We start from the raw sequence: 21,475 nt of genomic DNA, 5'->3' as shown, positions 1-21,475 counted from the left end.
TTTGGTATGGATTTATGTTATTCTGCTCTTAGCTTTGAACCGTGAAGTCAAATTCTGAGGAAGCAAAAGGAATCAAAAAATTACACCATTTTATTTTTTTTACACCATTTTAGAAAGCTGGTTCATTAGCCGTATGTTAAGGTATAACAAAACATGATGCAGTGAACACCCACTACCCAGTTTAAGAAAAGAACAGGATGATTACTTTTGAATCCTTGTACTGATCTTCTCTAGTACTTTCTCCTTTACTTTCCCTGCTGAGGTAACCACTGTCCTAATTTGAATTTAACACTCTTTTGCTTTTCTGTGTAGGTTCATTGCATATGTTTGACTCCATGCCAAATATGTCATTATGTCTTGTGTTTCTCTGAAATTTATAGAAATTAAATTATATTGTATGTATTCTTCTGTGGCTTGTTTTTTCATTCAACGTATGTTCCTGAGTCATAGGAGTTTGTAATTCATTCATTTAGTTTCACTGCTGCCAAGTATTCCACTGTATGAATAAACCTCACTTTATCCACTATAGTGTTGATGGACATTTGGGTTCCGTGTTTTGCTTTTACATACGTAACTGCCAGGGACATTCTCGTACATGTCTCTAGTGCACATATACAGGAGTTTTTGTAGTGTCTATATCTTGAGAATGACATGCTGGGTCATAGGCTATCTTCACCTCTATCAGGGAAGGAAAAATTCTTGTCCAATCATTGCTCTTTTTTTTTTTTAATGTTTATTTATTTTTGAGAGAGAGAGAGAGAGAGTATGAACAGGGGAGGGTCAGAGAGAGAGGGAGACACAGACTCTGAAACAGGCTCCAGGCTCCAAATGTCAGCACAGAGCCCCACACAGGGCTCGAACCCACAGACCATGAGATCATGACCTGATCCGAAGTTGGATACTTCACCAACTGAGCCACAGAGGTGCCCTTGCCCTTTTTTTTTTCTTACAAAAACAGCACATGTAGCAAGCACATTTACTATGTCAAGAAAATTTCTTGCTTATATAATATAGTGATCTTGGATAGACCATATTCTTATGTCTACAGTCAGACTCTTACCAGAACTCTTCCTGATTAGTGATACAGCCATTTTACATTTTTCTCTGTGCTTATAGTCCATTCCAATAAGGCAGCCTACTCCACTGATCTATAAAAAGAACAAGGTGGACTCTTGAGCCAAAATGCAACAGTTAGTTCTGTGAGATTTGGCATAAAAAAATATCATGCTTTTTAAAAAAAATGTTTTAATGTTTATTTATTTTTGAGACAGAGAGAGACAGAGCATGAACGGGGGAGGGTCAGAGAGAGAGGGAGACACAGAATCCAAAGCAGGCTCCAGGCTCTGAGCTGTCCCACAGAGCCTGACCCGGGGCTCGAACTCACAGACTGTAAGATCATGAGCCGAAGTCGGAGGCTCAACTGACTGAGCCACCCAGGCGCCCCAAAAATATCATGCTTTTATCCAGTAGTTAGAAGCAATGATATCTGAAGGCAGTAAACTGTGGTAGGTTAAGCAGTGACTATTTAGTAAAATCACATTCTTCCCTCTGATAAAATAAAGCATGTACTTAGACCATCATTATTTCTTGTCCTTACACCTAAAATGCTTTCAGTCTGTCACACACCTAATAACCAAATTTCAAATGCAAATCTGGAGATGCATTATATATGATATTTATATGGTCTCTTTGTATGGTACTGGAATTTAAAGTTATGTTTCCCTTCTCATGCTAAGGAAAAAGATAGAAAGGAATTAATGCAGTTGGAGGTAAGAGAGAGAGAGGCATTTAGTAGATATGTCCTACAAATTTGTGTGTATGTTGTGTTCTGTGTGTGTGTGTGTATGTAGGCACATGTGTGTATGCATGTGTTATGTATCATACCAAGAAAAGCAACATTATTTATCTGCTTAGGCTTCCTCCTTTCTCAAGTATATTTTGCCTCAGTGACAGGTGTCAACTGTTTATGTTAATAATGAATGAGACTCCAGACGGAGCCACAGTGCCAAGAGGCTAAGAGGCCCCAACCTTCTCCCCATGAAGCCTGATGTAAGATGGTGTAGATCATAAGATAAAGACAACCATTTCAGATAAATATTTTTTATTAATGTTTTAAGTATTTTCCTCAAGATAAAAAATTACCATGACTAAATGAATATGCTTCATTCTTGCACTAACAGTAATTCTGTAATCATCAAAGAGGTAGAGGGTAACTTTTAGAATTGCATTGTCTTCCTGCAAAGGTTTGAGTCCTCTCTTCTTGGTCTGCTAGCATGTGGATCCATAATTTTTACCAGTAATCATAATTGAGTAGTTACTTATCACTGATAGGATATAAGGAAATGATTTTTTTAAGCCAGGATTAAGGGAGCATCTCCCAGAGTTTTCTTCACTGGAAAAAGTGCTTGCTTTTTGGTTCTCTATATTCACTGACTTCCCTGAGTAGTTTGAAGCTGGTTAACAAGAATGATACTTTGCAGAGAGGTAGCATGGATAATCTTTTTCAAAGCATTTCCTATTTTTCCTACATATTTTCTCAACATAAGTCTATATAATGAACTTAAATTTGCCAGAAACACATTTATCTATCCTAAAGTTCTCAGTGGCTCAGTGGCTAATTCTGGCAACCTGAAATCTCTTCACTGAACATGAAGAAGGACCCAATTCATCAGACAATATAATGTCCTGGGACAGAACACTGAAAATTGGATTGGTCTTATCCTGAGGTTTCATACTGTAGATGTGTCAGCTTTCAGTTAATAGGAATATTTGAGGTTTCTTTAATTTACACTTGAGGAAGCAGACTCAGAGGGCTAAAGTGACTTACCTAAGGCCACACACCTTCCTCAAGGCAGGGCACAAAACCGACAGGAACTGCAATTCCCTAAGCTGGTAAGGGGCTGCCTGGGCAATGGAATCACCACTCCATCTTTCTTCTATCCACAGAGGTACATGAATGTTGGCCAGCAGACTTAACTTTTTGTCCTGTAAGCTCCCCTCACCAGCTGAGCCATCTTGGGCATACTACTTGAGTATATATTGTAACATGCAAAATTCTATATCAATATTTTGTAATGTCAGTGAAGATACTCATGTGATTAAGGACTCGTTTCTTATTTGGAGGTGGGGGTGGGGTGCTAGTAGCAGGTCTTTTTCTCTAAATGAGGGTGCCTTTACACAGAGCTGCAGACCAGCAGACCTTGAATAAAGACAAGCCAACTTCAATCCTCTTCATCTGGAGGCACAGTGGGGAAGGAAGATGAAAGTCTGTAGCCAAAGAGGAGAGTTAAGGGTGATTGTTTGTTGACTGTGAAGAAGAGATGGTGGCACTAATCTGACAACCTGTAGGTCTTCAAGACAGCCAGGTCTTTTCTTGTCTTCTCAGAGGAGGAACAATAATAGGCATTAGTTACAAAGTGGTGATGGCTAGATGCATGTCTTGTGAGATGCCTCTTGGGAGATGGTCATCATCTCTTCCCCTAAATGAGCCAGCAATATGAAGACGGCTCTTCAAAAGAATGGCCAGACATCCTGAGGCCAGATTTGCAAGGCACATTAAGGATGATCAAATTTCAGGGGCTCCCCACACAGTCCAATCCCCAACGACCCACCAATCTTTAAAACACATAGCTAAAAAGCCAATTACACTGGTATATTTCAAACATAGCCCTGTTGCCTATGTTCAAACCACTGTATCAGTTAAGGCAATAGATAAACTCCAAAATCTCCATGGCATAATACAATAGAAGTTTAGTTTTTGTTCATGTTAAGCCCAAATGGATGCTCCTGATCATTGACACTGGCTAGGGAAGTGTTCCCTACTCCCTGAATGAAACTGTCCAGAGCACTGATGAATGACTCTCCCCGGGAACCATCTTGTGGATTCTTCAGATCTCTAACTGGGTGCCAACCGCAGCACGTCCTCTTGTGTGCATTTGGTAGTTTCTTCTCCAATTTAGACTAACATGGGAAGCTTGTCAGTTTGGAGATTCATGATGCCAGTGGCTATTGCCTGTTAATAAGAGAATTTATTCTACCAAGCTTTGCCTTAGCTGTACAGCTAAAGTGGAAACTAGATTTCCAATCTTGGTGTCTTTCATGCCTTATAATAACTTCTGGGAAGTCCTCACAAACTCTGCCCAAAGGTAGACAGCAAGAGAATGATCTTTATTTTGAAACCTCAGTTTCGAAACTGTTGGTCTTCCTTTTAATAGAAACTACAAAGGGATCTTTAATGTGATATAAAGCCCATCCCAGGTGCCGCAGGAGCTTGCTGTGAAGGCGATGGGGCAAATAATCATGGTTGTCCACCTGCTGGGTGTTCTCTTTGTGATTGTATTAAATATTTAATGGAGTTCCCTCCTTGTGGGAAACAGAGCAACTTAGAGGGCAAGCCACAGTGATTATTTGCCTTCTGTCTGCCTGTTTGAGTTGACTCTTAGGAGTAGCGCCTGCTGTGCTTGATAGCATGCATGATTGTAAGGCCAGACTCTTTGGTTTATGGGTGGAAATTTATGACAGAATGGTTATATAAGATACTCACAGAGCCAGAACTAAATTTCTGAGCTTTAAATTCTGCCACCTTATGAAGATTGTGATATGTTTATCCTGTTACGAGACTCTGTTACATCCTCCATGAAAAGAATGGAAGACCAATATGTATATATACCTAATTATATTTATTTATAGTGCCTGAAGAAACACTCATGTTCATGGGTTATCATGTAGGTGGGCTTTGTAGTTTTCCCAGTCATTTTCTCCTTGCGAGGCAGTACCCATGCTTGGCTCCTAAAGATATTGGACAGAATACCATGTATATTAATGTTCTATTGCCACATAACAAGTCAGCACAAATTCAGCAGCTTAAAACAAACGCCTACTTATTATCTCACAGCTTCTGTAGGTGAGAAATCTGGGCGTGACATAGCTGGGTTCTCTGCTTCAGGGTCTCACAGGCTAAAAATAAGGTGTTAGTCAGGTGACATTCTCGTTTGTACTTTGACACTTTTCAGAGCTTATTCAGGTTGTTGGTAAAATTGAGTTCCTTGCAGTTGCAGACTGAGGTTTCCATTTTCTTACTGGCTGCTGGTAAAAAGTCTCTCTCAGCTCCTGGAGGTTGCTCTTAGGTACTAGTCATATGGCCCTCTCACAACATGGCGGCTCACCTGCTCAAAGCCAACAGGAGAATCTCACTCCAGTTGTCTGTGACAGAGGCTTACATAATGTCAGGGGTGACTTACATAATCACAAGAGTGGCTGTCCTATCACCTCTGCCACATAACATAGCCTAATCAAGGAAGTGATTATCCTGTCATATTTACAAGTCCTGCTCACACTCAAGTGGAGAGGATTATGCCAGATATGTACAAAGTGGAAGGTGGCAGGTGAGAATCTTAGAGGTCATCTTTAGCATTCTGCCTACCACACTATAATAATGATGAAAATTGCACCCACACAAAATCTCTCTATCCCATAAGATCTTCCCTATGTCCTGATATGGAAAAATGTCCACAAGTAAAAAAAAAAAAAACCATGAAGTGTGTATAGAATAATGTATAGAATGATATATGTGCATATATACATACACATATATACACATATTTTTCAATCAGACCCCTCAAACCTAACATGTCCAAAACAGAGCCCACAACCTTTTTTCTTCCAAGTCTACTCCTCTCTCTGTTTCCCTGTCTCTATTAAGGCAACTCAATCCTTCCTGACGCTTACGACAAAAATTTTATAGGCATGATTCTCTCATTTGGCACATGTAACTCATCAGGAAGTCCAATTGGCTCTATTTGCAAAATTTATCCAGAATCTGACCACTTCTCAACTGCTACTTCCCAGGTCCAAGCCACCCTCATCTCTGGACTGTTTCATGGCCATAGCCTCTTAATCTCTGCTTCCACTCTTCTCCTTTGCACTCTGTTCTCATTACAATAGCCAGATAACCAGATGCTTTTAAATTTCAAATCATAGCGTATCAAAAGTCTGCTCACAAACTCTTCAAAGTCTCCTTATGCCACTAGAGTAAAAGCCAAACTCAGAATTCTTTCAGATGTTTACAATGCCCTTACACAATCTAGCACCTCTTATCTAGCCTCAGCCCTTACTCCTGCTTCTCCAGCCATACTGGTCTTTTTGTTATTTCTAGAACATGCTACTCACACACCTATCTCAGGGCCTTTGCACTGGCTATTCCCTCATCTGAAATTCTCTTCCCCCAGTATCTGCGTGCTCCCATCCTCACTTCTTTAAAATCATCTTTCAAATGTTACCTGTTAGTAAAGCCTGGCAGCCTTGATATTAAGTCCCCTTCATCCTGCTCTATGTTTTCTCTGTAATTCCTAACACCTCCTAACATGTAATCTATTTCTGTATTTTTTTGTATTGTTTGCCATCTGTCTTCTCTCACTAGAATGTAACCACAATGAAGGTGAGAATTTTGTTGGTTTTGTTCACTGATATCTCCCCAACAACTGGAACAATGTTTAGTACTTCAGGGGAAAGTGGGTGATGGGCATTGAGGAGGGCACCTGTTGGGATGAGCACTGGGTGTTGTATGGAAATGAATTTGACAATAAATTTCATATTAAAATAAATAAATAAATAGACACACAAGAAGTAAAAAAAATAGTCATTATTGTTGTGTTGTTGAACATTCTATTTTATTTATGAATATATGATATGTTATTGAATATATCATAAATTGATGCATAAGCATGTTGTATATTTGTAGGAAAAGATCAGCAAGAACTTATACTAAACTGTCAATAGTTGCCATGATAGAGATGGAAAGATTAGAGCTTTTGATTTTATTTTTACTTAAAAATTTCCCAAGGGTTTGTATTGTTTTTGTAATCAGGCAAAATTATAGAGATATTTTAAAATTTTAGACCCTTTATATCTGATGTGAAATTATATTTTTCCAGGCTATTGTGAGCCCTCTAAAAACTATACACTATTACTCAAAACCAGAATTGAAATAATGTAAGATCTAAGTAAATTAACTTGTCTTACTGTATCTTTGGGGAATTTAGATGGATTATTTTCTATTGCCCTGGTCAGCATGGAGTGTTGCTTGGATTTTATCCTAAGATACTCGTTTGAGACTGTGCCAACAGCATGTACATAAAGTGCGTTTTCAGATCACCTGCTGTTGTATCAGGTGGCTTCTTAGAGTGCATACTCTATTTACAAATACCCTGAAACAGTTATTCTGGTCTTGCTTTTAGCTGGCATTGTGCTTATGAATTCATCCTCCAATAATTAGTTGCACTCTAGTGCATTATCTGCGAAGCTTTCTGCCCTTCTTTTCATACTAGATTCAAAAGAATACCCTAAAACAAATACACTAATGCACAACAAGCCGTTATTTAGTCATTATAAGATATAATATTCTATTGCTTAATTTAGTATTTCCTCCCATTTCTATTGTTATGGGGAGAATTTTCAGAGCCATTACATGCAAAGTTTGTCCTCTGCCTGCAGCAGGAATGAACAATTGGACCCAACATCTGAATAGAAAAGGTTTGGCATGGGGGAGATGGCAGAAAATAACTACAATGTAGGACACGCCTTCTGCGTGGATGATTTGGTGGCAAATGTATTTGTTACAAATTTAAGAACAGTAGGAAACCCATCAGCACCCAGATCTCCTCTACCATGGTGGCTCATGCCCAGTTACACAGTTAAATCTAAGGTGTCATGGCCCTAAGTCCGTCACGTTTCAATCCCATGAGTTTTCCCACATGAGGTTCTTTCTTTGTTTTGTTTTGTTTTGTTTTGTTTTGTTTTGTTTTGTTTTGTTTTTTTTATCAAAGCCTGTTGAAGACAACTCAATAGTTCTTGCCCTCGTCATGTAGCACTTAAGGATAATGGGACTCTGGGCTCTAAGATCCTTTGACTTAAAGCATTAAAGCCCATTTTGCCTGTCAGATCTTCATAGCAAAGCACCCCCACAATCTGAAATGCTGAGTGCTAGCCCAGGAGGACAGTTCATTGTCTATTCTCTATAACGCCTTATGGTCTATCAGCTCTGCTGCTCCTGACAAAGGGAAATGTGCAAACTTGAAACCATTAAGAGATAGAGCTCTGTGGATCTGCTGAAATGCATTTGCTACCAATAATCTCTCAAGTGCTGATACTCAGTGTAAGCCAGTTCGAGATCCTTTCCCGGGAGTAGGGTTTGCTAGGGAAGATTGGATGGTGGGATATAAGAATTCCAGATGACCAGGAAGGCAAAAAGGTCAGGAGGATTACTAAAACTTGAATTAAGGTATAGAATGGGGTAGCTTTGCTGAATGAAGACCAGTATAGGGGTCCCATGGTTGTAAGAGTACAACAGACTTTGCTACATAGGTGATGAAGACAATGCCTCAGTTCTAAGCCCAAAGGTCAGTTATTTCTTTAGGAGTACTTTTGTCAGAAATTTAAGGAATCATTTGTAGGTATGTTCTAGAAGCCATTAGGACTGATCCTATGTGTAGGTAAGGTAGACAAAAAGAAACTGCCTCTCTACTTAGTTTCGGGGAAATGAAGGGACTGACTTCAGAACGTCTCCCTCAGCTTGTCCTAATACCAGAATTTCTCACTGGTAGATTGACATTTGAGGGATAAAGTATTGCTTTAGATTATAGCTTAAATTGTACATATCCTTATAGGGAAAGGAAACATTTTGAATATTAAAGAATAGTGTTACATTATCACCGATTCATTTAACATTTCCTTTGACCACCTTTGAGAGGCTGGAAAATGTAACAAGTGTGTTTTGATGGCTCTGAGTAGATCCGTCAACTGGAAAAACCAAATCAGGACACAGACTAGACAAAATTTTTAGGTATACAGATCTTTAATTGGAAAGAAGTAGGCACTACCAGATAGTATGTTTATTTTAATTGTAACCTTCTAGAAAGGCTGCTTAGTCTCATATGGTCTAACAATTAGGACTCTAATGATGTGAGTTTTAAACTGAGAATGATGGAGTGGGGACCTTGTAGAATAGTGGGGTGGATATTTGGGGGCAGGTATTCCTCTCAGTATTAGTAATATTTACATTTGTAAGACACCGTACAAATTTTGAAACCCTTTCATGCTCATATTCTTATAAAACAACTTGGAAAATAAGAAAAAGCACAAAGGAAAAAAGATGAGAATCAGCTACAATACCAAAATCTGGAGATAGCCAATGTTGACATTTTGGTGTGCACAAGATCAATATTGATGACAAAATTGAGACAGAGAGTTCTAGTGCCTTGGTCGGGGTTGAGAGGCCAGTAAATATTTCTGAGCGCCATTGACTGATATGATCTGGAGACCTGGGATTCTTTGATGAACAGAGATAATTCTTTCCTTCATACTTTCTTATTCCTCTTCATCCTTGTTTGGTATTCATTCTTCAGACATTTTGTGCTCTTCTCCTGCAGTCCCTGCAGGGGATAATATGTGCTCCCAGTCCTTGCCATTTCATATGGTTATATAATCAACCTGGATTAGTTGAACTTTCTAGAAACAACAGCATTGCTACAGATAGACAAGTGGGGGGATTGCCCTAATGATCTTCAATTTGGAAACTTCACCCTCATCATACTCTGCCATTCCCCTCCCTCTCTCCCATCTTGCTGGGCTCTTCAAGCATGCTGATCATTACTGCTCTCTCTTCCTTATTTTCATAGCCAGTTAGTCCCAGCTTCACTTCCTTCCCTCAGCCACAGTGAGAACGATTTAAAGACATTCTCAGGGCACCTGAATGGCTCAGTCAGTTGAGCATCTGACTTTGGCTCAGGTCATGATTTCACAGTTTGTGAGTTCAAGCCCCGCATTGGGCTCGCTGCTGTCCACACAGAGCTCACTTCCGATCCTTGTCTCCCCCCCCCCTTCTCTCTCTCTGCTCCTCCCCTACATACACTCTGTCTCTCACACAAAAATAAACATTAAAAAAAAAAAAGACATTTTCAACTTCCTCTGTTGCCTCTCCTCTTCTGTGCTCAGCCCATGCAAGCCTCTAATGTTGGATCAATGCAGCTCTACACTCTCAGTGTGGCCTTCCTCTCCTTCAGAACTAACCAATTGACTTCTGATCCTCATCCCATCCCTTCTTGCCCTGACTATATTTGCCTTCAGTTATCCTTCTGTGCTACTAAATCCAAGAGCCCATTTTCGGTGCTTATCCTGTGTGACTATTCTGCAAAATTTGACACTATTGTTCCACTCTAGTTCTATTTAGAAAATAACTTGTTCCCTAATGGGAAAGTAATTCATTATCCAAAATTTAGGAAACGCAAGTAGTAATTTATTTATTTACTTATTTGTTTGTTTGTTTATTTATTTAATGTTTTTAATGTTTATTTATTTGAGAGACAGAGAAACAGAGCACAAGCAGGAGAGGGGCAGAGAGAGAGGGAGACACAGAATCTGAAGGAGGCTGCAGGCTCTGAGCTGTTAGCACAGAACCCGATGTGGGGCTCGAACCCACGAACCGTGAGACCATGACCTGAGCTGAAGTCAGATGCTTAACCAACTGAGCCACCCAGGCACCCACAAACAGTAATTTAAAAACTCCCAAAGACAGGGGCGCCTAGGTGGCTCAGTCAATTAAGTGTCTGACTCTTGGTTTCAGCTCAGGTCATGATCTCGCAGCTTTGTAGGTTTGAGCCCCACATCGGGCTCTGTGCTGGCAGCACAGAGCCTGCTTGGGATTCTCTCTTTCCCTCTCCACAGCCCCTTCCCCACTCGTGCTGACTCTGTCTCTCTCAAAATAAATAAATAAACTTAAAAAATTAAAAAAAAAAGAATACTTTCACAGTGTATACATATATCAAATCATCATGATGTACACATTAAGCATGTTATAAATTTGTCAGTTCTACCTCAGTAAAGCTGGGGTGGGGGGAAGATCAGTAGTTGCCAGATCTGAACATGGATGGAGGAATGAACAGGTGGAGCACAAAGGATTTGAGAGGCACTGAAATTACTCTGTATGATACTCTAATGGTGGATACATGTCATGACCCCGTTGTCAAAACCCATAGAATGTACAGCATCACGAGTGAACCTAATGTAAACTGTGGACTTGGGATGATAATGATGTATCAGTGTGGTTTCATCAGTAGTAACAAAAGTACTACTCTGGTGAGTGATGTTGGTCCTGAGAGATGTTGAGGTGCATGTGTGGGGGCAATAGATGTATGGGAACTCTCTGTACTTGCATTCGTTTTGCTGTGAACTTGAAACTGTTCTAAAAAGTAAACATTATTTTTAAAGTAAAGAAACAAAAACTCCCATAGGCAAACAATTCAGAGAGGACTACTTTGGTTATAATTTTTCCAGGATTTTCCAATGTATATAGTAAGTGTTTGTACACCCACAGACACCCACACTCTTGTCACTTAATATGTTAAAATTTTCCACATTAACAAACATTCTTCTATAGCATGATTTAAATTAGATGGATAATATTCCACTGTGTAGATGTGCTATGGTTTACTCAACCTACTCCCTCTAGTTGAGTATTCAGGTTATTTCTAATATATCACTATCATTGGTAATGGTATGATTTATACATTTATATGTAAACTTTTGTGTATAGCTATGATAATTACCATAGAATAAATTTCTAGACCTAGGAATTGGTCAAGGGTATTTATACATTTTGGACTCTGGATACACATCAGTAAATCTATTTCCAGAAAGATTGTAGCAATGTATTCACACGTTAGAAATGCTACAAAGCATGGAGGTTAAGAGTATGAGTTTTGGAGTTCTTTTTCCTCCCTGTCACTGACCCTGTGTTCATCTTTCTGCCCAAAATATCATGTCCCAGTTTTCAGCCCTTTTGTGTCTTCCTTGAACAAGTTCTTCCCTGGTGATTTTACTCAATCAATTAGAACCAGAGGCTGATGACATCAGGATGAGTCCCTAACCGCCCTCTCCCCTGCCATCTCAATTATAACTTGAACTCAGGATCATCTCACTCAAACTTCCTGTATTCCCCACATCAAGGGACTCCAGCCACTCTTACTCAAACCAGAGACTTCCATGCTATCCTCAGGAGGGATGGGAGAACACATACTCTCAGCTCCCCAGAATAAAAACTTCTTTTGGGGAACTACAATAATTTTTGGTAAACAGAATTCTTGCTTATTTTACTGGCAAACAGCCTAGGGTTTGTTTTTCTCCCCACCAGCCTCTCAAGCTGTCTCTGTCCTGGTTTCTTTCACTCACTGCATGTTCCTTGTCTTCTTGCACCATGACCTCTCTCCTCAGCTGCTTCAGATCTCCTAGGAAGGGTTAGAGTGGGGCCATGGTGGTCCCAGAGCTGGCAGAGCAATCGTGCCTCCTTCTCAGCACCGGTTCAGGACACCCGACAGTTGTGTGTCCGTCAGCAAGACAGACCCACACATTCCAGTGCTGCTCTGGCCAGTCCAAGTCTGTAGCTTATACCTCCTAGACCTGGAAAATCGACTTCAATCTCCTCCTGCTCACTAGCATCGCTGTAATTCAGACTTTTAGCCTCAGGGAGAGGAGGAAAACCACTTTGTTTCTTTTGGAGGGTAACTTTGATGGATGTGTTTGTTATTGTTTGATTTCCTTTGAACCAGTCTCTCCAGTTTCAAGGCAGATATCAGAGTCTTATCTGAAAGGGAGGATGTTAACAGTACCTACCTGTAAGGTTGTTTTAATAAGTAAATGAGATAATGCACGAGAAGGTGCCGAATAGGGTGCCGGACATGAAGCAAACACCCAGTAAATGTTAGCTCATCATCGTCACTGTCATCCCTGTCACTGAAGACTCACCTGTAAGGATCTAAAGCTGCTCTTGATTTCTCTAAACAGAGTCAGTTGCTGGTTTTTCTATAGTGTTCCGAACATTCGTTACTTGGACACTTATTTTATCTTAACTATTTCTATCTTCACTCTACATTGTGAGCTCCTCAAGCAACGTTTAACTTCATTTTTATATCCTCAACTTCATTTTTATATCCACACCAGCAATGTATCTGGTGCATAGGAGGTGGTAGATAAATAGATACTGGAAGAATCTTGACTCTTAGCTCACACTATTCTCGAGAATCATTTCCAGTTTGATTGCAGATCTAAATGTGAAAGGTAAAACTATAAAGATTCTAGGAAAAGAATAGGAGAATATCTTCATGGTCCAGGAGCAGAGGAAGATTTCTTGAACAAAACAAAACAAAAAAAAAAGTACTTTAAAAAAAAAAAGAAACTTACGAAGATGGCGGCGTAGGAGGACGCTGGGCTCACCGCGCGTCCTGCTGATCACTTAGATTCCACCTACACCTGCCTAAATAACCCAGAAAACCGCCAGAGGATTAGCAGAACGGAGTCACCGGACCCAAGTGCAGACGAGAGGCCCACGGAAGAGGGTAGGAAGGGCAGCGAGGCGGTGCGCGCTCCACGGACTGGCGGGAGGGAGCCGGGGCGGAGGGGCGGCTCGCCAGCCAAGCAGAGCCCCGAGTCCGGCTTGCAAAAGCGGAGGGGCCTGACGGACTGTGTTCCGACAGCAAGCGCGACTTAGCGTCTGGGAGGTCATAAGTTAACAGCTCTGCTCGGAAAGCGGGAAGGCTGGAGGACAAAGGGAGGGTGAGCTGCGGAGCCCCCGGACGACAGAGCTCAGTTTGGTGGGGGAACAAAGGCGCTCGCCAGCGCCATCTCCCCCGCCCATCCCCCAGCCAAAATCCCAAAGGGAACCGGTTCCGGCCAGGGAAATTGCTCGCTCCGCGCAAACACCCAACTCTGTGCTTCTGCGGAGCCAAACCTCCGGCAGCGGATCTGACTCCCTCCGGCTGCCACAGGGCCCCTCCTGAAGTGGATCACCTAAGGAGAAGCGAGCTAAGCCTGCCCCCCCCCCCTGCCGCCGTGCACCTTGCCTTCCCACCCCAGCTAATACGCCAGATCCCCAGCATCACAAGCCTGGCAGTGTGCAAGTAGCCCAGACGGGCCACGCCACCCCACAGTGAATCCCGCCCCTAGGAGAGGGGAAGAGAAGGCACACACCAGTCTGACTGTGGCCCCAGCAGTGGGCTGGGGGCAGACATCAGGACTGACTGCGTCCCCGCCCATCAACTCCAGTTATACACCACAGCACAGGGGAAGTGCCCTGCAGGTCCTCACCACACCAGGGACTATCCAAAATGACCAAGCGGAAGAATTCCCCTCAGAAGAATCTCCAGGAAATAACAACAGCTAATGAGCTGATCAAAAAGGATTTAAATAATATAACAGAAAGTGAATTTAGAATAATAGTCATAAAATTAATCGCTGGGCTGGAAAACAGCATACAGGACAGCAGAGAATCTCTTGCTACAGAGATCAAGGGACTAAGGAACAGTCACGAGGAGCTGAAAAACGCTTTAAAGGAAATGCAAAACAAAATGCAAACCACCACGGCTCGGATGGAAGAGGCAGAGGAGAGAATAGGTGAACTAGAAGATAAAGTTATGGAAAAAGAGGAAGCTGAGAAAAAGAGAGATAAAAAAATCCAGGAGTATGAGGGGAAAATTAGAGAACTAAGTGATACACTAAAAAGAAATAATATACGCATAATTGGTATCCCAGAGGAGGAAGAGAGAGGGAAAGGTGCTGAAGGGGTACTTGAAGAAATTATAGCTGAGAACTTCCCTGAACTGGGGAAGGAAAAAGGCATTGAAATCCAAGAGGCACAGAGAACTCCCTTCAGACGTAACTTGAATCGATCTTCTGCACGACATATCATAGTGAAACTGGCAAAATACAAGGATAAAGAGAAAATTCTGAAAGCAGCAAGGGGTAAACGTGCCCTCACATATAAAGGGAGACCTATAAGACTCGTGACTGATCTCTCTTTTGAAACTTGGCAGGCCAGAAAGAATTGGCATGAGATTTTCAGGGTGCTAGACAGCAAAAATATGCAGCCGAGAATCCTTTATCCAGCAAGTCTGTCATTTAGAATAGAAGGAGAGATAAAGGTCTTCCCAAACAAACAAAAACTGAAGGAATTTGTCACCACTAAACCAGCCCTACAAGAGATCCTAAGGGGGATCCTGTGAGACAAAGTACCAGAGACATCACTACAAGCATAAAACATACAGACATCACAATGACTCTAAACCCGTATCTTTCTATAATAACACTGAATGTAAATGGATTAAATGCGCCAACCAAAAGACATAGGGTATCAGAATGGATAAAAAAACAAGACCCATCTATTTGCTGTCTACAAGAGACTCATTTTAGACCTGAGGACACCTTTAGATTGAGAGTGAGGAGATGGAGAACTATTTATCATGCTACTGGAAGCCAAAAGAAAGCTGGAGTAGCCATACTTATATCAGACAAACTAGACTTTAAATTAAAGGCTGTAACAAGAGATGAAGAAGGACATTATATAATAGTTACAGGGTCTATCCATCAGGAAGAGCTAACAATTATAAATGTCTATGCGCCGAATACCGGAGCCCCCAAATATATAAAACAATTACTCATAAACAGAAGCAACCTTATTGATAAGAATGTGGTAATTGCTGGGGACTTTAACACCCCACTTACAGAAATGGATAGATCATCTAGACACACGGTCAATAAAGAAACAAGGGCCCTGAATGAGACATTACATCAGATGGACTTGACAGATATATTTAGAACTCTGCATCCCAAAGCAACAGAATACACTTTCTTCTCGAGTGCACATGGAACATTCTCCAAGATAGATCATATACTGGGTCACAAAACAGCCCTTCATAAGTTTACAAGAATTGAAATTATACCATGCATACTTTCAGACCACAATGCTATGAAGCTTGAAATCAACCACAGGAAAAAGTCTGGAAAACCTCCAAAAGCATGGAGGTTAAAGAACACCCTACTAACGAATGAGTGGGTCAACCAGGCAATTAGAGAAGAAATCAAAAAATATATGGAAACAAACGAAAATGAAAATACAACAATCCAAACGCTTTGGGACGCAGCGAAGGCAGTCCTGAGAGGAAAATACATTGCAATCCAGGCCTATCTCAAGAAACAAGAAAAATCCCAAATACAAAATCTAACAGCACACCTAAAGGAACTAGAAGCAGAACAGCAAAGGCAGCCTAAACCCAGCAGAAGAAGAGAAATAATAAAGATCAGAGCAGAAATAAACAATATAGAATCTAAAAAAACTGTAGAGCAGATCAACGAAACCAAGAGTTGGTTTTTTTGAAAAAATAAACAAAATTGACAAACCTCTAGCCAGGCTTCTCAAAAAGAAAAGGGAGATGACCCAAATAGATAAAATCATGAATGAAAATGGAATGATTACAACCAATCCCTCAGAGATACAAACAATTATCAGGGAATACTATGAAAAATTATATGCCAACAAATTGGACAACCTGGAAGAAATGGACAAATTCCTGAACACCCACACTCTTCCAAAACTCAATCAGGAGGAAATAGAAAGCTTGAACAGACCCATAACCAGCGAAGAAATTGAATCGGTTATCAAAAATCTCCCAACAAATAAGAGTCCAGGACCAGATGGCTTCCCAGGGGAGTTCTACCAGACATTTAAAGCAGAGATAATACCTATCCTTCTCAAGCTATTCCAAGAAATAGAAAGGGAAGGAAAACTTCCAGACTCATTCTATGAAGCCAGTATTACTTTGATTCCTAAACCAGACAGAGACCCAGTAAAAAAAGAGAACTACAGGCCAATATCCCTGATGAATATGGATGCCAAAATTCTCAATAAGATACTAGCAAATCGAATTCAACAGCATATAAAAAGAATTATTCACCATGATCAAGTGGGATTCATTCCTGGGATGCAGGGCTGGTTCAACATTCGCAAATCAATCAACGGGATACATCACATTAACAAAAAAAAAGAGAAGAACCATATGATCCTGTCAATCGATGCAGAAAAGGCCTTTGACAAAATCCAGCACCCTTTCTTAATAAAAACCCTTGAGAAAGTCGGGATAGAAGGAACATACTTAAAGATCATAAAAGCCATTTATGAAAAGCCCACAGCTAACATCATCCTCAACGGGGAAAAACTGAGAGCTTTTTCCCTGAGATCAGGAACACGACAGGGATGCCCACTCTCACCGCTGTTGTTTAACATAGTGCTGGAAGTTCTAGCATCAGCAATCAGACAACAAAAGGAAATCAAAGGCATCCAAATTGGCAAAGATGAAGTCAAGCTTTCGCTTTTTGCAGATGACATGATATTATACATGGAAAATCCGATAGACTCCACCAAAAGTCTGCTAGAACTGATACATGAATTCAGCAAAGTTGCAGGATACAAAATCAATGTCCAGAAATCAGTTGCATTCTTATACACTAACAATGAAGCAACAGAAAGACAAATAAAGAAAATGATCCCATTCACAATTGCACCAAGAAGCATAAAATACCTAGGAATAAATCTAACCAAAGATGTAAAGGATCTGTATGCTGAAAACTATAGAAAGCTTATGAAGGTAATTGAAGAAGACTTAAAGAAATGGAAAGACATTCCCTGCTCATGGATTGGAAAAATAAATATTGTCAAAATGTCAATACTACCCAAAGCTATCTACACATTCAATGCAATCCCAATCAAAATTGCACCAGCATTCTTCTCGAAATTAGAACAAGCAATCCTAAAATTCATATGGAACCACAAAAGGCCCCGAATAGCCAAAGGAATTTTGAAGAAGAAGACCAAAGCGGGAGGCATCACAATCCCAGACTTTAGCCTCTACTACAAAGCTGTCATCATCAAGACAGCATGGTATTGGCACAAAAACAGACACACAGACCAATGGAATAGAATAGAAACCCCAGAACTAGACCCACAAACGTACGGCCAACTCATCTTTGACAAAGCAGGAAAGAACATCCAATGGAAAAAAGACAGCCTCTTTAACAAATGGTGCTGGGAGAACTGGACAGCAACATGCAGAAGGTTGAAACTAGACCACTTTCTCACACCATTTACAAAAATAAACTCAAAATGGATAAAGGACCTAAATGTGAGACAGGAAACCATCAAAACCTTAGAGGAGAAAGCAGGAAAAGACCTCTCTGACCTCAGCCGTAGCAATCTCTTCCTCGACACATCCCCAAAGGCAAGGGAATTAAAAGCAAAAGTGAATTACTGGGACCTTATGAAGATAAAAAGCTTCTGCACAGCAAAGGAAACAACCAACAAAACTAAAAGGCAACCAACGGAATGGGAAAAGATATTTGCAAATGACATATCGGACAAAGGGCTAGTATCTAAAATCTATAAAGAGCTCACCAAACTCCACACCCGAAAAACAAATAACCCAGTGAAGAAATGGGCAGAAAACATGAATAGACACTTCTCTTAAAGAAGACATCCAGATGGCCAACAGGCACATGAAAAGATGTTCAGCATCGCTCCTTATCAGGGAAATACAAATCAAAACCACACTCAGGTATCACCTCACGCCAGTCAGAGTGGCCAAAATGAACAAATCAGGAGACTATAGATGCTGGAGAGGATGTGGAGAAACGGGAACCCTCTTGCACTGTTGGTGGGAATGCAAATTGGTGCAGCCGCTCTGGAAAGCAGTGTGGAGGTTCCTCAGAAAATTAAAAATAGACCTACCCTATGACCCAGCAATAGCACTGCTAGGAATTTATCCAAGGGATACAGGAGTGCTGATGCATAGGGGCACTTGTACCCCAATGTTTATAGCAGCACTCTCAACAATAGCCAAATTATGGAAAGAGCCTAAATGTCCATCAACTGATGAATGGATAAAGAAATTGTGGTATATATACACAATGGAGTACTATGTGGCAATGAGAAAAAATGAAATATGGCCTTTTGTAGCAACGTGGATGGAACTGGAGAGTGTAATGCTAAGTGAAATAAGCCATACAGAGAAAGACAGATACCACATGGTTTCACTCTTATGTGGATCCTGAGAAACTTAACAGGAACCCATGGGGGAGGGGAAGGAAAAAAAAAAAAAAAAAAGAGGTTAGAGTGGGAGAGAGCCAAAGCATAAGAGACTCTTAAAAACTGAGAACAAACTGAGGGTTGATGGGGGGTGGGAGGGAGGGGAGGGTGGGTGATGGGTATTGAGGAGGGCACCTTTTGGGATGAGCACTGGGTGTTGTATGGAAACCAATTTGTCAATAAATTTCATATATATAAAAAAAAATAATAAAAAATAAAAAAAAAATAAAAACTTTGGGCTCTAGAATCAGAAAAAAAAAATAAAAAATAAAAAAAAAATAAAAAAAGAAACTTACATATTGGTATCAAGAATAGAAGGCATCTGGAAGATTATTTTCTCAGAGGAAAACCAAAACAATCCAAACATAAAATTTAGGTGTGTAAATTAACTTCCAATTTCAAATGTTTTAAATGTGTAGCTCTTAAGTGCTACAATGAATATTTTAAAATATTACAGTACCTTTTTACCCCAATAATCATGATCAAAAACCTTGATATCTTATTGTTTTTCCTATAGTACTGGGATGGCAGGATGACCTTTCTTACTAGAACTCAAGGTCATATGAACTCACCAATGCCCTGTCAGTCTTTAGTAGCTCTTATCTAACAGTTCGGATGTGGACCATCAGTTATAATATTACATGGAGCTGTTACTGAATGATGTTTGTTGATCCTGGTTACTATACCTTCATATTTTAAATATGTCATCTGACAGCCTTCTAGAAGAAAGAAGATCTCTGAACCTCTACATTTATTGTATATTTTTGCAACTTCAATTTTTTGTATATTATTTTATACATAGTAAATTAGTGATGTTAAAATAGAGTATTAAAACTAATTATACATATGGCAGCATTATAGGCTCAAAACACTTTTACTAACAGATGTGCCCATTGACCACTGGTTTAATTAAAATGCTTTATACTCAGGGCAGAAACAGTTGCCAGAATTTTTGTCTGGTAGTATGATCATGATCAAGAGTTTTACACCCAGTTCTCTGTGGCTGCAGGGATTGGGGGAGGTGGTGTTGACATGGGGTCATTTGGTTGATTCATATTTGGTAGGGACTTGATCCCCTTAGGATGTTCATAGTGATGTTTTAAATTAAAAGAGACAGGTGAGTGTATGCATTAAAAAATAGATTATAATGTATCTTTTTAAAAGTGATCTTAAAATGTCTATTATGAAGAGTGGTAAGCTGTAAGTCAGAAATGGGTAAATGTTGCTTAATTTTAATTAACTATTTTCTTATATCCTAGGCTGACCAGATATCTGGTTTTCACATAAGATCTGTTCTCTGTGTCCCTATTTGGAATAGCAACCACCAAATAATTGGTAAGACATTACCTGAGTAGTTCAAACTTCTTTTATAAAGACAAATTTACATTAAAATACACCTTATCTTTTTTACCTGCTCGCCCCTTTTACACTTGGTCTAACTGAAAAGACCAAGAATTGATACCTGCTCCCCTCTTTTATGTCCAGGACTCGTCAGCCTATGTTTCATTCTTTTGTTTAATCTCATAAGTGCAGACTCCTAGTGAATCAACATTAATCCGAACAATGAACAAATATTTATTCTTTTAACCAAAGACCAATAATTTTGAAGTTGGAGGAGATCTCAGAAATCAACTAAGAGGACTTTCTTATCTTACCTTGTAGAAATTGAGGTGGGGGTATCATGCAAAGGCCAGAATAAAATCACAGGGGGAGTCGGTAGCAGGGTAGAGATTAAAAGTCAGGTCTCCTAACTCCTATACAGACTTTCCATTACATCTTTATGTTTACATCTATGCTTTTACACACAGAGTACGTGCAAAGGAAAAAGAACATGTTTTTTTTTTTTATTTTTTAATGTTTATTTATTTTTGAGAGAGAGACAGAATGCAAGCAGGGGAGGGTCAGAGAGAGAGGAAGACACAGAATCTAAAGCAGGCTCCAGAATCTGAGCTGTCAGCACAGAGCCTGACCCGGGGCTCAAACTCATCTATGGCGAGATCATGACCTGAGCCGAAGTCAAATGTTCAACTGACAGGGCCACCCAGGCACCCCCAAAACATGTATTATTAGACATATACTGAGCATGCATCTTTCTGTTTGGATGATTCTAAAATAGGCTGTACTGGACCCGGAATATGGAACTGTGGTCCAAAGGAGCTTCTAAGTTTTCTCTACCTCCTGTTCTTCTTTCCCTCCCCTCAAAACCTCAGTCAGGAAAGTATCAAACCTAAGGAAGAAGTCAGTGGTTAGAGAAGTCATAAAGAGTGAAGGAATTAGTTAAAATTATTGAAACACAATTAAAACATGATTTTTTTTTTCCTAGGGGACTAGGTACCAGTGTATCTATTTGCCTCTCTTCGCTTCCCCCTGACATTGCCTGTTAAACTGAAAGACACTGCTGCTTATCAAGAACTTAGTATCCTGTCAATATGGTCAAGACTTGAGCCATAACAGATTTTTTCATCCATTTGCTTAATTTATAGAAAAATATTGATATATTAATGAACACAGAATATT

General features: G+C 40.1%; 1 protein-coding gene across 2 annotated transcripts in view; it reads left to right on the top strand.

Moving 5' to 3' along the window:
* Positions 1–21,475, top strand: part of PDE11A (phosphodiesterase 11A) — a 412,306-nt gene that overhangs the window by 227,884 nt on the left and 162,947 nt on the right. For both annotated transcript variants that reach the window (XM_030325285.1, XM_030325284.1), the window contains exon 7: positions 20,218–20,293. In XM_030325285.1, the coding sequence (XP_030181145.1) occupies positions 20,218–20,293 (76 nt within the window). The remainder of the gene's footprint in view (positions 1–20,217; positions 20,294–21,475) is intronic.

This window comes from Lynx canadensis, chromosome C1 (assembly GCF_007474595.2).
Source record: "Lynx canadensis isolate LIC74 chromosome C1, mLynCan4.pri.v2, whole genome shotgun sequence".
In the NCBI taxonomy this organism is placed as follows: domain Eukaryota; kingdom Metazoa; phylum Chordata; class Mammalia; order Carnivora; family Felidae; genus Lynx; species Lynx canadensis.
The sequence above is the reverse complement of the archived record's forward strand: the minus strand, read 5'-3'. Positions and strand labels throughout refer to the sequence as shown.